The following is a 22,644-nucleotide window of genomic DNA, read 5'->3' as shown; positions in this document are numbered from 1 at the left end:
GTTAAATATGTATTATACACATTCATTTAGAAACAAACGAATGTGAATGTAGTTTACATATAGTATGAGATGAAAAAGTTTATGTAACTTACTTTTTCGATGATAGCTGTTTTATTGCAGTGGTCTGAAAGTGCAATTGTAATAACTTCAGAGTGTACCCATAATAAGTTCAGATGAAAAAGGCAGGATTTTATCTAAGTAATAGTGGGTGTTCAGATTCATATTAGTTGAAATACTAAAATACTTGTCAGAATTACAGACGTTTTTAACACAGTACCATTTGGTAGCCCCTGCTGATTGCCAAACAGGAGTATATCTCCCTCCTAATTTCTGTGCCATGTTAAAGTCTTCCGAAGGAATAGAAGAGTTTTATATGAGCTAACGAAGAGTTAAGCTACTTCAGTTTTCTGTGAAATTTTAAAATCCTGGCTTAATGTGTTCAGGCTCTACTTTCTTGTCCTCAATTTCTGACTAAGTTCTGGAACGCTTTTCTTGTTAATATTGCCTTAATAACTGACTTCTTTCCAAGTAAACGCAGACTATCATCTCTCAGTTACAATATAAGCTGCAAACAAATTGGTGCTATGGAAAAGCACCTGAGCTTCAGGCTGAAAGTTATTGCCCACTGGATGTGCTGCTTCTCCCAGCTCAGTTCAGCAGGGAACCTAACTTTGTTTTGAATACCCAGTATGTCTTTCAAGATAGGAGGATCTGTGGATCGAATCCAAAAGGCGATGCCCTTTAGTAAGTGTGTGGCATTGGCAAACACTTTGGGCACCTCAGATCATTAATCAGGCACATCAGCTATTTCTTTCTTTTAGGAATCAAATGAATGTGAACCAAGCAAAATCACGATAGCAATCCTTGAACTTTGGCCTTACTGTCTTTTCCCACCTGAAGCTGAAAATCTTGCAGCTGTTTTTCTTTTCCTTAGAACTTAGCCTCTTAGTTCTTTATGAAATGGAATAAAAGTGTGTATAGGACAAAAGGTACAATTTTGAAATTAGGAAATAGAAAAGAAGTAGAGAGTGTCTCCTAGAGAAAGCACATTTTTCATGACTGAGATCTTTCCTAGTAACCTTTCAGCTACATTACCTTTATTGATTTTGTCTGGACAGTGAGCACAATGTGGCAGTGAAGAGAAATCACTAGGTGTTGTGAGAAGAACATGGTCTGGCCAGAGGAGTGCTGCCCGCCTTAAAGTCACTGCAAGATTCACATGTTGATTGGCCCAATGAGCAGATCTGAGGAGACAGAGCCACAGCCTTGGGATTCTTAGAAACCTGGACTTACTTAGGTCTCATACAGTAGTTTCCAGGCTTAAGAAAGGTGGCCACCTATCCAAAAGAGTTCTCTTCTGTGGGACTTAATTGTAAGATCAGGAGATGAGCAGTGATGGGTTGTCAAGAATGAGTAACTTCAGAGGCTCTTGTAACCGAGCCTGGAGAATAGTTTGAAATTCATCCCAGGTGATTCCAATGTTACTGTAATTGTGAATTGGCTTGTTCTGTGATTTCAAAATTATGAAAGGGAGGGAGAGGATTTGCAAGCCAGTTTGACTTAAAGAATATCAGGGGATTTATATTATCGAAGGAAATTTGTGATTGTTTCTTCTCCCACTTAAATTTTGCAATTGTCTAGGAGAGAGGAAAAATTAACCCTAAAGGATCTAATGCTGCAGTAACTGTACTACCTTCAAAAATTGGAGAATTTGCCACTGTCTCACACACCACCATCTTACTAGCAAAGGCTTTGTCAAGAACTCAGGTCCTGAAAGGGAGGGGAATAGTAGAGAATTCTGCTGAACTTGTTTTCCCTTGATTTGTCATAATCCTCTGTTTCTAAAGTCTAGGTAAAACAGGTGAGCCAAAGGAAGGAGCCCTTAGGATTTAGCCCAAGAATGCTCAACTGAGAATAAAATCAACACATGCAGATTTTTTTTTTTTTACCATTTTAATAGTTTCCCAAGTTCCCCATGATTACACAAGGAGATAGAAACTATTGCATTTCTTTGTTCTCATCTTCCTCTTATATACTCAGTGTTTAAACCTGAAGCTCCTGCAATCACAAATCAGTATTGAAAGCCTGGTTTGCTACCTCGCCACCATTTATTGCATGCCTTTTGAGTGTAACAAATGTCAAAACCAAGTTCAAAGTGACTGCTGGGATAGGCTTACTGAATTGGAATTCTATAATGGTGTTTTGGTTTTTTTTTTACTTATTTTTGCCTCACCTGGCTAAATGAATATCCAAGGACCTCATTCATGATGATCATATTTTGTATATAGATGAGAATATGGTCTCCAAATGCGTTCTTTTTGCTGTTTGCCACTCTATCACATCTTAAATTTTGTTCCACACTAAATTAATAAATTTGCGTAGTAAAACCATTTATAGCCAAGACTTATCTTAGTTTGAATGAGTAAGTATTTGCTGTAATTGTAAGTAATGGTCTAGAAACAATCCCATACAAGTACTATACTACATTCTTCTATTGTATTTATAAAATAATTTGGAAGATCACCAGGCAGATCTCTGTCACCAAAGTCACATCTTCATTCTTTGTTCTGCCATCAGTCCTTCTCACTGACAGCCAGCCATGGAATATGAGTGAACAATCAAAACCAAAGTCAACATTGAGGAAAAGAAAATAATAGCAGTATTCCCAACTAGCTAAACCCATGGTTGCCCAGGAATGCAATGAAAAACAACCCCAAAGGAGGAAATACTATCTAAAAGTGAGGATATTAACAAGTACTCAGGAGATTGAAAGTGGAGTAGCAACAGAGGTTCAAGCACCTGATTGGAAATCCAATGATAAAGAATTGATTCTGCTTAAGGCAATGCATAAGTTTGAATATGTTGTTCCTTTTTATTTTTAAAAATTTATTTTAGCTCTTTTTGTTGGAAAATTAGATTTCCAAAGACAAGGAGAAACAGAGAGAAAGATCTTCCATCCACTGATTCACTCCCCAAATGGTCACAGTGGCCAGAGCTAAACTGATTCAAAGCTAGGAGCCAGGAGCTATTCCAAGTCTCCCACATGGATGCCAGGGTCCCAAGGCTTTGGGCCATCCTTGAGTGCTTTCCCAGGCACAAGCAAGGCTGGATGGGAAGCAGGGCCACTAGGACATGAATAGGCACCCTTATGGGATCCTGGCATGTGCAAGGCGAGGACTTCAGCCAATAAGGTACTGCGCCAGGCCCTGGAGGTGGTCTTAATGATACTGAGTACAATTCCAAATACAGAGCCTATTACAATGGCAGAATCAAGTCAAGGGTAACAACCATAGAATTATAATAATAAAAGACAGAAGCCAAGGATGCTGTTCTTAGGTTGGAAATCTAATTGTGAACATTTTCTCAGTAAAATTTTAGAGCTTACAACAAAGTAAAAAAAAAAGAGTATGTGTATGTATTTTTAAAATTAAAAAAAATTTTGAATATATCATTAAGATAGAAGTCAGGCTACATCTTGATTCACTATATTTAATTTTTCTTTATATATATTTTTAAAAGATTTATTTATTTTTATTGGTAACACAGATTTACAGAGAGAAGGAGAGAAAGAGAAAGATTTTCCATGTGCTGGTTCATTCCATAAGTGGCCACAATAACCAGAGCTGAGCTGATCCAAAACCAAGAACCAGGAGCTTCTTTTGGATCTTCCTTGTGGGTGCAAGGTGTCAAGGCATTGAGACATACTCTACTGCTTTCCCAGGCCACAAACATGGAGCAAGAATGGAAGTGGAGCAGCTGGAATAGGAATCAGCACCCACATGGGATCTCAGCACTTGCAAGACAAGGACTTTAGTCACTAGGCTACTGTGCCGGGCCCTTTATATTTTAAAGATTTATTTTTATTGGAAAAGGAAATCAAAACTGGAGCAGGATGGGAAGTAGAGAGGTTAGGACATGAACTGGTGCCCATATGGGATCCTGGTACTTGCAAGGTGAGGATTTAGCGATTATGCCTATTTTCCTTCTATACACTTTTTAACATCTTCACTCATGGTGAACCTTTGACCATCACCAACAGGGAAACACTAATGAACATTAATTCAACCACAATTAATAGGTGTTTTATAATTTGTGTGGTAATTTAGCAGGAGCATTCTATTTGATGTTCACATTAATCTTTCAAAGTAGAAATGCAAGAACAAAATAGAAAAGTAAGAATTGAATTTCACCTTTCAGGTAAGGAAACAATTTCACACTGATAGCTCAATTCATGAGGACACATATGCAAGCAAACTGTGTTGGGCTTGATATTTTTACTAAATCCCTTATTCTAATAGGAGTTGCATTAATACCATCCATAAATCACATTACTGGTATACCAGTAGCTCAGATTCCATTGTGTCTTAGAATCATCTGAACAAGTTTTAAAAATTCTGATTTTCTGATTCCCCTTCAGGGATTTTGATTTGGGGGCTGGCAGTGTGGCCTTGGCATAGAGAATCTTTTTTTTTTTTTAATCCTCATGGACCAATTGTAGTGTACTGTATCAGTTGGAGAACCATTGAACTCAACTGTGTACTTATTTTGTTCACTATGCTATGACTTCCCGTAGCTATAGTTGTTTTCACTAAGCTGCCTCTAGCATTTGCCTGAATAGCCCACTTACTGCCTTCTGTAGAGAAGCCATGTTGAGTTTCAAGGTTAGTTAGGAGCTAATTGGCCTTAGTAAAGAGCATGTTTATGGAATCCCCTTTTGGCCTGTGGTAACTGCCGAGACAGCAGAGTATTATGGTCACTGTGGTACAAGGAAGCAGAGGATTCTTGGAACCCTGAGGAGGAGGAGAAAAGGATGATGGGGTGATATAATGTTTTCAAAAGGCAGAAAAGTGAATTAATATACTGATTGAGCTGTTCACAAGCTGCCTAATATTTGGAGATTTAGTCCATTTATCAGGATCCCATATATATTATTCCTTAGCCATGTTTAGTGCATGGTCTGGTGTTGAGCTCGTTGCTGGGAAGTTAATGGACACAGGGCTGGTAGTTCAATGGCACATTGAGCAAGATGAGTTGAGCATGGAGTAGACCCTAAAGATTCTACTAATAGACTCTTGGAAATCATAAGAATTCAATGAAGTTGCAGAATATAACCACAAAAAAATGTCAATAATCTTTGTATTTACAAACAATTCTGTGGCTGAGAATAAACTTATAAGACCAGTCCTATTCACAATAATTACCAAAGAATTTAAATATTTTGGAATAAATTCAACCAAGGATGTGAGGGATCTCTATAATGGATATCACAAGCATTAAAGCAAGAAGTAGGAGACAGCAAAATGTGGAAAAACCGTCTATGTTAATGGATTGGTTAAATTAATAAAATCAAAATATCTATACCACCAAAAACGATTTATAGATTCAGTATAATCCCAATTAAAAATATCAACGATATTCATTTTAGATGTTTTAATCTCCAGTGAGAATTGCTTTGGGTAATTAGCTATGTTTTCATTTCACAGGTTAATAATAGAATTAAGCATATATCCCAAAAGCATTGATCCAACCATATCATCGCTCTCACCATTGGGGTGAATATTTGAAAATGATGACTCCTGCTCTTCCAGGTTCTCTGCGTGTGAACACAAAACCACTTGACACCCTGTGTCCTGGCTCCCTTGTCTTTTCAGCCTTGTCTCTCTCCCCAACAGCCAACTAACCTTCTTTCAGACTTCTCAATTCTACTCACCTCTTCCCACCTCATCTTCTTTTCCCATCTCATGTTTTTTTCTTAAATATCTATTCATTTATTTGTTCATTAATCCATTAGAAAGGGGCAGAATCACACACACACACATACACACACACACACACAGAGAGAGAGAAAGAGAGTTTGAGAGAAAGAGAGAGAGAAAGAGAGAGAAACAGAAATCACCTATCTATTGGTTCACTTCCCAAATGCATGCAACAGCTAGCACACAACTAGACTGGAGCTAGGAATCAGGAACTCCATCCAAGTCTCCATCATGTGTGGCAGGAACCCAGGTATTTGGGCCATCTGCTACTTTCCAGTGTATTATCAGGAAGCTGAATTAGAAGTGCAGAATATCAAGGACTTGAGCCAGGTATTGTGACATAGTGTGCAAGTCATCTTTAAGTGGTGGTCTAGTCCACTGCTCTGTTAAACTGCTGCTGTATGTGCATATGTCAGCTCAGCCTGGCAAATCTTTCTAGACCCCTGTTTCATATGTCTCTGTAACTAGTTCTTGAAGTAGTTCTCAGTTCTGTACAGCACAGAGTACAACTTTAAATTTTTATGTCACATTGTGTCTCTTTCCTTCCATGAGACTATATACTCCACATGTGTTTTCATATTTCTGTATATAGTGGTTGGGATATAGGTATTACTCAAATTTGTTGAACAAGTGCATTTAGCATAACATGTTCATTGGATCTTAGTGTGTGGCTGGCTGATGGACACTGCTGACTTAAACAAGCATAAAATATACTACCTTTTGGGGGAGTTGCATTATGATCATTTTGCTCCCTGTTTGTTTAATGCCTATGGACCTACAAAAAGAGTATCAGTGGAGTCCCCAGGGTAAGAGCTGTATTGTCTGCTCTTTGAACAGTTTGGGCTCCCTGCGTTCTCATCCGAGCTAAACTGCCCCAGTTCACAATTTGGTTTGGTGGATAGTATTTTGCATATGCTTGATGATTCTGGCTCCTTCAGAACAAAAGATGAGCACTCCTCGATATAGGCATCATTGCCCTGGTTACCACATAGAGAAACTTACAGCTCTACGGATTGCTTTATGTACTCACAAGGCAAATTTTGATTTACACCTTTCAATGTTAACTGAGCTCCTAAATCTTTAGCTCCCTAAGTATTCCCTGGTGTTTGTGGAAGCACACAATCTTAGGGCCTCAACCATATATGAAATATGTGGGGAATGGAAGTTGTTGGTATGGGAGTTCCACTGTTTAGAATCCACTGTTGATTAAAATCCATAAAAAGGAAAACAGGTCACCTATTGGAATTAACATACTATTCTCACAGTTTGACATCCCTTAAAGTGAATCTGGCTTAACTTTCTTTCCCTCTCTTGAGATTTAGGAAGGGGAATCTATTTATTTAGGGCTCTGACTTCACACTGTTTTTACAACATGCGTGTTAGATAAAGCAGAAACTAGAATTTGTCATGTTGTTTGTTGATTGAAGTGGGTTACTTATGTTTCTGTAGAATACATACACTTTTTAAATATTAGGGTTATATTTTGATAAGTGTAAGATAAATACAACAACTATAAGAAATTAATAGTTAAGGCCTTCCTGTAAAGTATGCTTTTTTTTTCTTCAGCTCTTACTCTCTTCTCCCCTATTCTCTGCATTTTTTTCCTCTTCATTTACCTAGTTAACCTAGCTTTTTCCATTTGCCCTCTTTCTCATTAGTGCACCAAACTGGAAGACTGTCATTGATAAATGTTGAAGGGCTTAAAGAGAAAAGGATAAGAACGATAACCCTTCTTGCTGGATTGGTTTCATTGTCTATCAGAACAGAGAACACTCTTAGCAGTCCCTGACTGTTGTGTGGGCAGCATGCACGGAGGGCTCTCTGTCCATTGGAAGGTCCCGTTGGAGTAGTCTGAAGATGCCCTGTCAGCATGGTGACAGTATTCCAGCCCTCCCCAGAACTATCCAGAGTTCTCCTAGAGCTCCCAGCCACCATGGTGTGGTGAGAGAGCCTGCTGATTTGCTACTCACAGAAAGCCACACAGTACAGCAGCTGGAAGTACCGGGATTGAACTTCCCACAAGCTACCTTCACCTAATAACTTTTTGATTTTTAACAGATTCAGTGTGGTTTATAGACACAATTCTGAGAATATATGATATCCTCTTTCTTCTCCCTTTCTTTCTTTTTTTGTTTTGTTTATGAGCTAGCATGTTTAGATTTAAATTACATTATAAAGGCTTAATACTTCATTAAATAAGGAGTTTAACAGTCAAAAACAAAAAGGCCTTAGTTTAGTCAGAATGCAGACAGTGAGTATAAACAATAATTGAATGGAAAAATGATTATTTCACTCATACATAGGGAATGTGAAAGTAACTACAGATCATTAAAACTATGTGTAAATTCCTTATTTTACTTGAAATAATGAGAGAGAGAGAGAGAGAGAGAGAGAGAGAGAGATATTTTTCCATCCACTGGTTCATTTCCCAGGTAGTACCCATAGCCAGGGCTGGTCTGGTCCGGTCAAGAGCAGGTGGCCAGGATCCTCTTCTTCTGGGTCTCAAATAGATGCAGGCCCCCCAAAAATCAGAGCCATTCTTTGTTGCTTTCCTAGGTCATGAGCTTGGAACTGGATGGGAAGAGAAGCAGCCAGGACACAAAACAACACCTGTATGGAATGTCAGCACCATGGGCAAGGGATTAGCTCACAATGCCACTGTGCCAGCCCCAATATGACATTTGTAACCAATGATTTCACCCAGAGACTTTTAAGGAATTGATTGATGCACAGACATGCCAGCTCCCCTCCTTCTGGGGTCAGAGGTTTCTGAGGCCTGTGGTCTGCATCATTTCACTGAGTTTCTCATGGGCCTTTATTTAACTTGCTTGGTATATCCCTTTTTTAATTCCTCACTCGATGTTTCTGGCATTCCTTCAAATCTTTGTTTTCTCAGAGTTCACATTAGACACTAATGATCTAGAAATCCTCAGGAACTGAGTTGTAACTCCATCTTGAAAACCTTGACTCTCACTCCGGTGCCCTTCATTGCCTGTCTCTCAGCTTTGGAATTCTCATGCCTCCTTGCCTTTGCTGCCATCTCCAGTGCTCCCTGTCCTCCTTAGTACTTCCAACAACTGCGTTTTCTCTCTGTTAAAGTTTTCCACTTACCTCTGCAATGTCCTTCAGTGAGAGTTCTTTGTATTTCCTTCTCTTCCCAGCCAGACTGAGGAAAATTGCCCCTATTTTTTATCTTTTCACTTTTTGCTTAACCACTAGCAATTTAGGTACCATTGTCACACTTTAGCCAAACAGCTCTCAGGTTCACACTAACCACCTCCATATTACAAAATGTGAGGATCCTATTTTTTTTTTTTTAATTTGGTCATTTCCATTATCCTTGAATGTAGAAGCAACATTTACTTGTGTCGTGGGTAATTGAATTCTTACAATTTTAACTTGGGAGGGGACAGATATTCACTCCAACTCTTTATTTTTGTATGCGGGGGAAACAAAAAAGTCTACAAAGATCAAATGATTTACGTGATAAGGTCCAGAAAATGTAAAATTGGACACTGCAATCAGGGCATCCAACCTACCTTACTTGGTAGATTCTAGTCTACTATAAAAACTACTTTTTTTTTTTTTACAAGTTCTGACCCAGATCTTTATAAATTCTCCTAAGTTATTTCATCCTACATAAAGTCCTCCTAGCTGTTCTTTCAGATCTTTTTCTCCATCGCCCATTTTTCATTGCAGCTGCCAGGTTGATGTCTCTATATGTAATTCAGAGGCTTTCACTCCCAAGTCCAGCATCTAATTCCTTATTACTTTGTTTAAAATAAAAGCCAAGCTCCTTTTCATGCCTTACATAAGCCTTTCTGATGTGATTTCCCTTGTCTTAGTCTTGTCATCAGTCTCTGGCTCCTAGACTCTTCTTGCTCAGTTTACCAGCAAAAGGTTTGCCCCATCACTGGACAGTGCTTTCCTGTCTCTGTGGAGTGGTTTTCTCAAAGATTATTGAACAGCTGCTTTCTTCTAATCGTTTCAGGATGTTACCACACTGGAAATTGTTCCTAATTTTGTCCATCACATTGGAGGTCTTCATTTTCAGCATAGCATTTGCCACTGGCCACAATTACTTATTGGTTTGACTTGGAGTTAATCGTGTTTCCCAACATTAGAATGCAAAATATTGGAATATGAAAGTTCTGTCTTCTTTGACATATCTCTTGGCTCAATAAATGTTCTAAACTTAGTATAAATAAATATTTTTCAAATAAAGAAATGAGTGAGTGAATCATGTCTGATGTGTGTGTGTGTGTGTGTGTGTGTAGTTCCTAAGGATCTTTTCCCTCTTTTCTTCTCCAATTCTACTAGTCATCTCTTCTGGAAAGGAAAACACTTTTTCCACCTAAAGCAACTGTTTGCCTCATAAACTAGTAAAGCAAACTTATTCTCAACTGTCAGAACTTTAAAACTTTATTTATTTTTATTAGAAAGGCACATTGCAGAGAAAAGAAGAGACAGAAAGTTTCTTCATTTTGCTGGTTCATTCCCCAGTTGACCGCAATGAATGGAGCTGAACTGATCTGAAGCCAGGATGGATCCAAGATCTGCCTTGAGGTTTCCCACATGGGTACAAATGCACAAACCTTGGATTATGCTCCACTACTTTCTCAGTCCAGAAGCAGGGAGGTGGATGCAGAGTGAAATAGTCGAGATATAACTGTCACCCAAAGGAACCCTGATCTTACATGGGGAAGGATTAGTACATTGAGACTTCGCACCAGGCCTGACTGGCAGAATTTTAAAACTTTTTCTTTGACCAAATGCATACCTTTGATTCTGAGTGCTCCATTGTATCATTTCTTCAACATCTGCCACATTCCATTTCCATGCAGTCATGCTCACAGCATTCTTTGATCACTACTCTCTTCGGTTATATGAAATAACTACGCTTTATACAATTTGAGTAGTCACTTATGATCTGCAGTATTTTGAATCATTTCCTGTTTATGTATCTATTTTTATATAATGGAGTTTAACCACCATGCCTGGATACTTGAAGCACGTACTTCTGCATACATGGACAGAGTAAGACCTCTGATTTGCCTATTTTGTGTTAGCAAATTTGCCTACTCACATCTTTCTGCAATCACAAGATCATTACTTGCAGTGCCAGTCAGTGCAGGGACAGATGTGGTCTGTCACCTGCACCAGAAAATGCACAAACTGATAGATGCGGCTGCCTGATCAGTTCTACCTCAGCCCCATTTCGGTTTTTTTATACAAACTTTACTTTGTAATGATTACATGGTTGATCAGGGTGGGAAGGGTCAAGGTTTAGGAAAAATTCGATAAACTCATTGCTTCTATATTTGCTATTTATTCTTATTGTTTCTGGGGGAAGGGGAGAGACAAAGGGGGAAACCACTCACGACTTTCCACGTGTCTCAGTACCCAGGAACGAGGAATTGCCACTTCATATCAACCCAAAGTCTCAATGTATACATATCCTGAGGGTTCTGTCCAAGTGGTTTGGATAGTTTGGAAATGCTGCTGATTTCACCAATCTGAGGATGATGTCACCATCCCAATATCCATTTGCTCCATTCACTGATATTTTTTGCTGTCATCATTTGTTTGGGGTAGCTGTCCAGTTAGTTCTGTTCTCTCTCTTCTGCTACAGCACCAAAGATGTTGCCATATTCTCCTTTTACAACATGATCTGTGTCCTCTGCTCCACCTTTTTCATTAAGTGGGACACGTCTTGCAGGCAAGTCAAGTACCCAGGTCAGGCGACCTAAGCCCTACCAGATCCCCCATCCCTGGTGCTCTTGAACTTGACACCCACAGCCCCATATCTTACATGAACAGACAGGTGCTGCAGCCCAAACAACCAGTCCACCATAGACCAATGCATACCAGTGGATGCTGCAGCCTAGTGTGAGTAATCCAACCAAGAAGACTCCCAGTCCTCCATCTTTCTGCATGCCATCTCCTGCTGCAGCCTAGTCTGGCCAAATTGGTATCCCTTCTGGTTCTCAGTGCACACTTGTATTTGCTTAGCTCAGCCTCACCCACCTCTAGACCCACCCCACACATATGTTAGTGGGTGCCACCACCTTGCCCAAACCAGCCTGCCTGCAGTCCTTATTCTTGAGCTTACCAGTGATATGTACAGTCCAGCAGGGAGTGCCCACAATACTCCTGTAAGGCATGTTCCCAGCCCTATATCTTGCACCTGCTGGGGAGTACTGTGGTCTAGCCTAACATGATTTGCACCCGGTCCCAGCACTTGCCAGCAGGTGCTAAGACTTAGCCTGGCTGGCCCATATGCATTCTGGCTCTTGTGCATGCCAGAGAGGATGCAGCCTAGCCCATCCTGGCCTGCCACCTGGCCAGCTCATTCCCAGCCCCGGCTCTCATCCTCACAAGTAGAAACAGCAGCCCAGGGAGTGCGTCCTGAAGTGCCTCTACCAGGCTTACACCCAGCTCTGAATCTTGCATGTGCCAGCAAGTGGTTTGGTCTAGTCTGAGGTGGCTTGCCTCAAGTCTTGGGATTTTCTAGCAGGTGCTACTGCCTGGCCCAACCTACCTGCCATTAGTCTCGATTCTCAGAGGCCCACAAACACCTCTCTACTGTGTAAACAATACTAAAAATACAGTAAAACTTTTTTGCAGTGCTTTCATGGTTATTCTCATGTATGTTTAATGCAGTGAAAATTTTGCCACCCATGAGGCCATCGCAATGACTCATTGGCTGATCCTCTGACTGCAGGTATTGGGATCCCTTATGGGTACCAGATCATATCCCTACTGCTCCTCTTCTGATCAAGCTCTCTGCTTGTGGTCTGTGGAATCAGTGGAGGTTGGCCTAACGTATTGGGGCCCTGTACCAAAGTGGAAGACTGAGAGGAGGCTCCTGGCTTCAGATAGGCTCCGCTCTAGCCTGTGTGGCCACTTGGGCAGTGAATCTGTGGATGGAAGATCTTTATTTCTTTCTCTCTGTAAATCTGCCTTTCCAATAACAATTTAAAAAAGATTTTTGAGTCACCCTACACACATTTTCATTACAGAAGTCAAGCAAGGCAACACTGCCTACCTCTTTTGACCCTCCTACAATAAATATTCTTTTTTGGTTAACTAGTTAGCATTTTGGTGTGTGTGTGTGTATGTGCATGCCTGCGCACTTTTGTTAGTGACTAATATTTAAGATGACTCTCTACATAGTGGTAACTGCTGTCTAGTAACTGAAAGTACAGAAAGACCATCCAGTGCTTTACAGAGAAAAGAGTTGACAGTTAAGGTTTGTTTAGGCATGAGTTACAGTGTTATTGGCTGTTCATTGATTGCTAGTGTACTCAAAGCATGTTAAATAAAGTATATTCAAGCAAACTTACATGATGCAGGGTTATTATTTATTTACTGGCTGGTGAAAGGGTTAAGAGCAGAAGTTCACAGAAACTTATCCCTGAATTTCCCTTAGGATCATTGATTTAACATTTGCCAGTCCAGTGTTCATGGAAACGTTATGATACAGAATACTATTGATTTTGATAACTGTCTTCATATATGCGCATTTTTGTGTGTGTTGGCATTAGCATTCTTTAAGAGTTTGGGAGAGGAGCCAGAATATGCTAAAATTAGGTAGTTTGCCTGATACTGTTTGCCAATCTGCTCATCTGTAAACTCCAGGCTTTTCTGCTCCCTATTTCACAAAGAGCTTTATTCACTATAATAGCTGCAGAATCCTAATTATTATAGGAGAGCACATCAAATTATTAGTGGGATATAGAAACAAAACATTGAATTTATATTTTTTTGCAAAACATTTTTGAAGTACATATATAGTTTATTACATTTGTTTGTAACCTTCATTGAGGACTTTTCTTGCATATGCACCAAATATGATTTGAATTTGTGTTTCAAAGAAGTAATGAAAAACCATGATACATATAGAAAACTAGATAACTGTGATGTCTCTAAAAATTACATGCTATTAAATTTCAGTCTATTGTGTATTTACAGTGATTCCAAATATTAGAAGTACAAGAATATCTTCTCTTTCAAAGCTGATTTTAATGATTTGTTCAACCAAAGCAAACACATTTTATATTCCTAATTGTTGCAATGAAAATCTGACCAGTATCCAAACCTTAAACAAAACATTGGAGCTATGGAAATGTAACCATGTCCTGATTTGTTTTCTGGCCTGTGGATGTTCATCTTAAACTTTTATCTGCATTGTTTGTAATGTTTACACAAGACTAATTTGCCCAGATCAACTTAACTGTCTTTACACACTTAAACATCTAAATATATAGAATTGTATATATTGATATGTATTATTTTATATTTGAATTCTTTGAAGCAATTGTTTAAGGGAATATTTTGAAACCTAATAAGTTGAAAATAGTTGTTGGGAACATTTTAATAACTGTTTTCTCTCTCTTTTCTACTGTGTTTTTTTTTTAAGTAGATGGGATGGGTTCCTGAGGATAAGATGTATATCACTTTACTTTTGTTTTTGTACTTGCTTCTCTGTTTCAAAATGATTTTAACTTAAGAATAAAAACAGAAAGCTCTTACCATAGGATATCCAATTCAGTCCAGCTTGTTGGCACGGGGTCATACTGAAACAAACATTTGTATACAGTGTTGTGTTTAGAACTTAGTAGTGTGATAGAATAATGTCACTGGTTGTTGGGCATGATGGCATATGTCTGGCACATGCCCACAATGGAGTGGATTAGCTTCATAGAGTGTTTTCTTAACATTACATTTCCTTGAAAGCCAGAGTCAAGATAGAGATTCAGCATCTCTAATGAATCTCTGAACAGCTGTCAGGGACATAGTTGAGTGAGGATCTTCCAACAGAGGCACAACAGGATCTCATTTTATATCTGCTGTCAGCCTCCTCAACACATCCTACAGTGTCAAAGAGGGAATGGAGTGTCCTGTCATCATGGAGCTGAAGAAATTTATTGGTTTCATTTGAGAATTCATGATTTCTCTTCTTCCTTAAATTAATTATATAATGCATGGTCAGTTACTTTGCGATCCTATATTTGAGGAGCAAAGTCTTTCAGAAATCATGGTATGACAGTTGATATATTTTTCCCCAGTTTAAAACACAGCTGAATTCTTTTAGGCAGATAAAATTGGTTGGCTCCGTCACTTCTCCAACTGGGCAGAGAGCACTTGCTATGTGTCGTGGTAACCGTGTAGCTTTGACCTGCCCACACTCAGTACCCACATCAACTGGGTGTACCTATACAAGCACCACTCAGATTTGCTTAGCAAATTCCCCTCAGCCTCAATCCTGGAGAGAACACAAAGGCAATTTGAAGGATTCCAAACTTTTCAGCCTTTAGGCGCAAACTTGTTTTTTTGTTTTGTTTTCCAGTGGAGATTATTGAAAACCGTAATTCTTTTTTGCTTCAGGAAAGGCTGTCAGAGGAAGAAAAAAACCACAAGGAAGCTTTGGAAGATCTTCGCATGGTGGTAGATGAGGATTCGAGGAGCGAAAGCAGCAGCACAGATGAGGGAAAAGACAAGACGAAATTGCTGTTAGAAAGATTGAAAGCTCTTGAGGTAAGAAATAAGCAGTTTTTACACTTTTAAAGAAAAATATCAGCATCTGCTTCTTTCATTGAAACTGGTTTTGAGCAAGGATAAATCTTCCTTTCTTCGATCTTCCAGATTAATGCAATTTAGTGTCTTCCATTGAGGTCTATTTGTCAACAATGAGCTAAAAGTTAAAATTTGTAGTGCTGAGAGGGTCTTGGCCCACTAGCTATGATTATATGGCCTGAGAAAGAGTATGTGACAATAATTCACTTTAAGCTCAATTCTGCCTTTAAACTAGATCCACTGTTAAAATTGCAAACTCCTTGAACGAAGGGACTACATGATATTTCACCCTGTCTTCCTACTATCTTATAAATGAATAAGGGAAGGAATAAGGAAAGCACCCAGTAGAACATAAGGATAGTTATAAATTGCATATAAATTTTAAGCAGTAGAACTGTTTCTTCAAAACAAATATCTCATGTAGAATTTCAACACATAAGGCAGCACTGTTAGGTCCTTGAGTCTCTCCCACCACCATGGTTGACCCATATTGAGATCCTAGTTGATGGCTGTGTTCTGGCCTATCCCCAGCTTTCGTGGGCATTTAGGAAGTGAACCAATGGATGGGAATGCATTGTCCAATCCATATCCACATGTATCTCTTGCCTCACAAGTAATTTTAACTTTTTTTTTTTAAGTAGAACTAAAGCCAGGCTATAGTCTCCTTTAAGGAAGTTTTGGGAATTGAGTGGCACTTGACAATATAGTTTAAAACCACTGATGCGTTATTGGTGACATTTGACATTACTTCAAGTGTTAAATTCTGAATCTTTTATAGTGGTCATCATAGAATATCCCAGTTGTTAGTTGTGGTTGAGATGCAATGGATTAAAAGACTTAGTGAAACCATATTTTTCTATGTGATTCCCTGATCCTTTCCAGAAGTTCGCTAGGACCTTCACCCACCAACTGAGACTCTAGTTGTACCCTAGAGTCTATAGAACCTTGAAAAGTTCAGTAATGTAAAGAAACATGCTTGGTTTCTGCAACTACAATGCTCTTTATTTACCCTTTATCCAGAGAGAGTATATCCATTTCACTGCAATTTCCATGGCAAAGACATGACACAAGGATTAAAATTATAGATTTAAAGTAGGGATTAAGGTTGCAACCAATTTTTAGGGTTGGGTTTTAGTCTGTGCTCCAGCTTCAAACTCTCTGAGAATTTATAAAAGCCTCTGTTTTCAATTGCAAGCATATCTAATCTTACAGGAAAGTAAGAGACATCAAATGACTGATTTTTACAGCTAAGCCTGGTGTGTGATGCCCCATATCCATTTATCCTAAGGGTTTCTTTACACTTCATTTCCCCTGTTTATGTAAATACGGTAATAGGTGCAAGAACTATGAAAAAAAAAAAAAAACTTCAGCTACTCCACACAGATGTGACTGAATGTAAAGAAATGAACAGGTCTCCTCCAGCACAGAGCAGAAAATAGGTCAGCTTAGGGAACCTCTGAAGCTCATCTTTGGAAAAGGGCAGAAATCATCCCTGAACCAAAGGTTCTCATAGTTTTGCCATAAATTTTGAATTATTTTATTTATTTAGTTAGTTAGTTGAAAGGCAAACAGAAACACATTTCTTCCATCAGCTCATTCATTCCTGAAATGCCAGCAACATCCAAAGCTGGGCATGATTGAAGCTGAGAGTCAGGAACTCATTGTGGGTCTCTCCATTGTGGGTATTTAGCAGGAAGCTGGAATTGGAAGCAGAGCTGAACCTCAAGCTCTCCGAAATTGGATGCAGGGGTCCCAAGCAGCATGTTCACTGCTGCACTAGCTGCCTGGCCTGTGCTTTTGATATTTTTAAAAATCATTCTTGTAAAAGCTAGTATGCTTTTGCAAGGGAGACTGAGATTACTATTTTAGAGTTTTCAGAACTGACAACTTTGCTTTGAAGTTGAATGAACTAGATCCAAACAGTAGGAATGCATTGACATAACAGTTTCTTGTTTCCTTGGAATCGTGTGCTTAAATTATTAGTTTTTATTTATCATTATAGGCTTTGAATGGCTTTTCTTTAATGAAACTAAGAGGTATTTCACAAGCGTCTTTGGCAGCAAATGTATTATAAACTTCCCTGAGTGCAGGAAAAGTGCCAGTTTATTTTTCCTTCCACAGAATTCTTTTTTATTTAAGGTGACAGCTCTTGCATCCAGCATTAGTTGGATGCAGAATTTGATATCTTTAAGTGCCATTGAATGTCCGAATTTACATTCACAAAAAATCTGTTTTCCCAATTTTCTAAAGCCAACATGTCACTGTGAGTTTCCTAGAATTCTATTTTCAGTATTAAGTAAATGGTCTTTTTATACCCAAATATCTTTTCTCTGCTTGAGGATACTCTCAGATTTTATTGTGTAACATATAAATGCCTTTTTAAAATTTTATGTGAGAGTATTTCAAGAAGGTTTTAGCAAAATTGGATTATGGGAAAACTATACCAGGGTTTAGGGTGTTTTCTCCCAAAAATGTATTCTTCAATTTCATTTTCCATACATGAGTTATATCTTTAATATAATCAGTTTTTACAAGAAGTAAAAATGCTGTTCTGTGACCTTACATATACTCAAGGCATAGCAACATTTGTGTGAGTTAAAAACCATGCTTTGGAGGCCTGGTTGTGGTATAATAGGTATGCTACTGCCTGAGTTGCTGACATCCATATGGATAACAATTCAAGTTCAGGCTACTCCACTTCTGATCCACCTCCATGTTAATGTGCCTGGGAAAACAGCAGAAGGTGACCGAAGTGCTTGAGCCCTTCTGCTACCCATGTTGGAGACTGGGAGAAAGTTCCTGGATTCAGCCTAGCGCAACCCAGGCTGTTGCAGCTTTTGGGGTGTGAACTTGCTTATGGAAGATCTCTCTTTTTCTTTGTTTCTCTCTCTGTAACTTTGACTTTCAAAACAGTTTCTTGTTTTTTAAAGCTGTTACTGGAAAAATAATAGGTTCATATTTCATTTAGAAAAACATGGTAATTAAGTATGTGTTAGGTTGAATAAGAGTTTGCTCTACTAGATTATACTCAACCATGGAGGTAGGAGAATTAAATTACTGAACATAAACATTTGTTAATCAGTAATCCTTGTTTATGGTTTAAGTAATCAACCCTGTTGTATATCACAGTTCTACATAAAATTTATAACCCATAGATAAATAGTGAGAACATTCTATAGGTACTGGAATGTGATCAGCTTTCAACTATAATGAGAACAGCTTTCAGCGATAATGAGAACAGAGCACAGACTCATCTGTGGATAGACACCCACCTGGATTTACAAACTTGAATTAAACACTCCTTTGCAGTATGTCACAGGAGTTGACCATACTGTTTCAAATGAAATTTTGGGAAAATTACACGTCATATAACACTGGTTTTCTATCTGTGTGTTTTTAAAGCAATGATATCTGTATGCTGTCTCTTTGCCCTTGATATGGTGGGAATCAGAGAATGTTAGTGTGATGGATACTGCTGTTCTCCAAAATAGTTCCCAAGAAAGTATGAGAAAGGAGATGTAATTGACTTCTAATTGTACAGTTTTGTATTAGTGGTAATTAGTAGTAATGTTCGAGATCAAGTTGGGCTGTATTGAGCAGCCCTGAACTTTAAGCACTACTGAGTCAGCCCCTCGTCCCAAGCTGAGGAAGAACTTAGCCTTTCAGAAATGTTTCTGTGATGTAAAATAATGTGTTAAGTAAAAATTTTTCTATTGAATTCTTTCAGTCCATTAAAGTGCAAGAATTGACTTGATGAGCACAAGATTTTATTAATCAGTAATCCCTGTTTACAACTTATGGAATTAGTCCAACCTGGCTGTGCATCACAATTTTATGAAGAATGTATATTCAATGGGTGTATACAGAATATTTCCCATAGGAACTGGAATTAGATCAGTTTTCAAGGTTTACCATTCAGATGGACAGTCTTAGGAATCATGCTGTTAAATAAAATCATAATCAAATTAATTTGAAAATATGTTTCTAGGGTTATTGTGGTACAACAGGTTAAGCTGTTATTTGGGATACTTGTATCCAATATTGGAGTACTTGTTTGGGTAGTAGAACCCCCACTTCAGATTCCTATTAATATGCCTGGAAAGGTAGTTAAAGATGACCCAAGTCCTTTAGTCCTAACCACCCACATAGAAGCTTCAATGAAGGTCTGGGCTCCTGTCTTGACCAAGTCCCAGCTGTTGTAAACATTTAGCAAGTGAACAGCAGATGGAAGATGTTGTGTACTCTCTCTCTCTGTCATTCTGCCTGTCAAATAAATACATAAGTCCTTTAAAAATATCATTTAGAAAAATTTAGGTGCTGTATTAGTAGAGACAGTATGATACGAAGTGGGAGAAGAATTAAGAGTCCTCTGATGTGGGACCATTTATATGTAATATAAACAATATCAAGTACATAACTTGGTGAACATTCCAAGAAGATGGAATTTCAAGTGTAAAAACCTGTTTGGAGCATGGTGCAGAGATGAGTTAGAATGACAGCTGGAAGAACTATGTCCTCGAACATAAGTTACATGATGAAAATGCAGGAAAAAGATTGATCAAGGAGGACTAGGCTCTATAGAGCCTTTATATGCCACATTTTTAATAAAGATGCTGAGAATAAGTTCAAAGGGCAGGTAGTACAGATTTGAACCTAAGAAATACATAGTATAAATTCTACATTAAAGCGGTAATTCTTGCTGCTTCTAACAGCTTCTAAATCTTCTAAAAGAAGATTTTTTAGACTCCCGACAAAATATGTTAGTAGACTCGAATGAATATCTGGAATTAATAGGCTACATTGTTGCTGTATTAGTACTTCCAATGGGCTAGAGGACTGGTGTAGAGTAGTAGGGACCATATTGGCAAACCCTTAACATGGGGCTTACTCTGTCCCAGCACTGCTCTGATAATTGTATACTATTTATTTATACTATTTTAATGATAACACTGCTGTCGGAATGGTCATTACTGTACATATGAGGAAACTAAGGCTCAGCAAGTTTGTACACTTTGCTAGGGGTAATGTGGTAAATGAGGAAGTAAGAATCTGAACGTTAGTTGTGGAGTTCCACTATGCTGTAGTGCTATGAAATAGTCAAGTAAGGATACGTTTTATACAGAAAATCTGTAGCAATTACTAATGGATTACATGTGGAATATAAGAGAAGATGAATGATCAAGGGTGACTTAGTCCTTTGGCCTTTGCAACTGAACATGACGCTGAACCAAATTCCTCGGAAAGACACAAATCTTGTAGAAGAGGTGAATTGGATAAATGAATGTGCAGTCATCAATTTGTTTTGCCTGTGAAATGTGTATTGAACATTTAAAACATGATGTTCGTTGGGCTGTTGGATTTACAAGGTTGAGGTCAGAACAAGAGATATGGATTTGAGAGTCATCAGCATATAGATGACAGTTGATGTTATGGTACTAAGAAAGGTCACATCCAAAGTTAATATAAATGTGAACAAGAAGAGGGCAGAGGAGAGAGCCCTGGATGCTCCTTTGATAGAGATCTGGCAGAGGAGTGAGAGCTAACAAATAAGCTGAAGATGGTAGACGGGAGGAGAATCAAAGTGAGATGCCCTTGAAAATAATGAACAAAGCATTTCAAGGGCAACCTTGTTGAATGCTGCAGAGAAAATGAGTGACATGGAGCTGAGACTCCATTACGCCTCTGGATCTTGGTAATAAGCACCTATGATCTTCTGAACAAGAGTTTCTGATTAGAGGGGTAGGAAGGAAGAGATAAGAACCTTATACATTATAGACAGTACTTTCGAGAACTTTTACTTTGAAAAGGAACAGAGTGCACATACAGAGAGTTAAACTGAAAGACAGCCTTGACAGGAGAGAAGCTCTGTGAAAAACAACATGAGGGTGTGTTTGTGGGCTGATGGGAAAGATCCAGTAGAAGGGGAAAAACCAATGATACACAGGGCAGAAAGAAAAATGCAGATGGTGATCTGCCAGCTGGTGAGAGGTATAAAACTGGAGGGCAGGAATAGAGCTTTTAAAAATCAAGTGGGCTGGGGGTGGGAGTGGCAAGGAGTGGGAGATGAGGCTGGGAGGGAATGGGGTGCACAGGACACAACCATTTAATCTAATCATCTGATCAAGTGGCTAGATGTCCATGGTAAACATTGGAGTGCTGACTCTGACTCCAGTTTCCTACCAATACAGATTCTGCATGACTGAAAAGAGTCAAGCTCCTACCAGCCGTGTAACAAACCTAGATTGAGTTCCAGCTCCTAGTCTTCGCTATTGGAAACCATTCAGGGAGTAAATTAGTGGATGGATGAGATCCCTCACTCATATTCATTCATTCTCATTCTTTTTTTGTTTCTCTCATACCTCTCAAAAATCAAATCTCAAAACAAACTCGGACACCTACAGTACAAATGGGAAAAGCTATAAATCTTTTTTTTAATTTTTATTGGAAAGGCGGATATACAGAGAGGAGAGACAGAGAGGAAGATCTTCGGTCCGATGATTCACTCCCCAAGTGAGCGCAACGGGCCGATGCTGTGCCAATCCGAATCCAGGAGCCTCTTCCGGGTCTCCCACACGGGTGCAGGGTCCCAAAGCTTTGGGCTGTCCTGGACTGCTTTCCCGGGCCACAGGCAGGGAGCTGGAAGGGAAGCGGGGCTGCCGGGATTAGAACCGGCGCCCATATGGGATCCTGGGGTGTGCAAGGCGAGGGCCTTAACCACTGCGCCACCGCGCTGGGCCCAAAAAGCTGTAAATCTTTAAGTTTTCAATAAAAACTAATCATCTTAATCACTATTAGGTGTGTGCACTGCTGGAATTGAAGATCACACATACTGCTTTATCCTAGCCCATTTTATATCACTGAGCCACAACACTTAATCCTGGATAACTTAAAAAGTGAAGAGGTTGATTTGACCCAGTATTCTGATGCCTGAGGGTCCTAACCATGTAGTGTTGACTGATAAAGGCTACTGGCTACCTCACAACATGACAGAGCAGCAGAGTGAGAACTAGCCATGTGCAGAAAGGATGAATCACTTGGCAAGACAGAAATCAAGGGAGCTGAGAGGTGTAAGACTTGCTCTTGTTACAACAGAATGCTCGAATGGGGCCAGTCCACTTGCATCAGACCTGTGCAGCGTTAATCCGAATGAGACAAAGGCAACTCAGGACCTGAGTGCCTGTTATGCAGTAATATCTCCTACATCACCTACTATGTCAGCACCACCACACTGGAGACCAAACCTCCAGTGTACAAACTGCTATTTGGGTAAAACCATAACAAAACCATAGTGACGTGTTAGAGGGATGTG

General features: G+C 39.1%; 1 protein-coding gene across 2 annotated transcripts in view; it reads left to right on the top strand.

Moving 5' to 3' along the window:
- The window catches only part of NCKAP5 (NCK associated protein 5), a 743,731-nt gene that overhangs the window by 503,658 nt on the left and 217,429 nt on the right, over positions 1 to 22,644 (top strand). For both annotated transcript variants that reach the window (XM_040971482.1, XM_040971481.1), the window contains exon 6: positions 15,147 to 15,296. In XM_040971482.1, the coding sequence (XP_040827416.1) occupies positions 15,147 to 15,296 (150 nt within the window). The remainder of the gene's footprint in view (positions 1 to 15,146; positions 15,297 to 22,644) is intronic.

Source organism: Ochotona curzoniae, unplaced genomic scaffold, assembly GCF_017591425.1.
Source record: "Ochotona curzoniae isolate NIBS_2020 unplaced genomic scaffold, NIBS_Ocur_1.0 contig_2210, whole genome shotgun sequence".
Taxonomy (NCBI): domain Eukaryota; kingdom Metazoa; phylum Chordata; class Mammalia; order Lagomorpha; family Ochotonidae; genus Ochotona; species Ochotona curzoniae.
The sequence above is the reverse complement of the archived record's forward strand: the minus strand, read 5'-3'. Positions and strand labels throughout refer to the sequence as shown.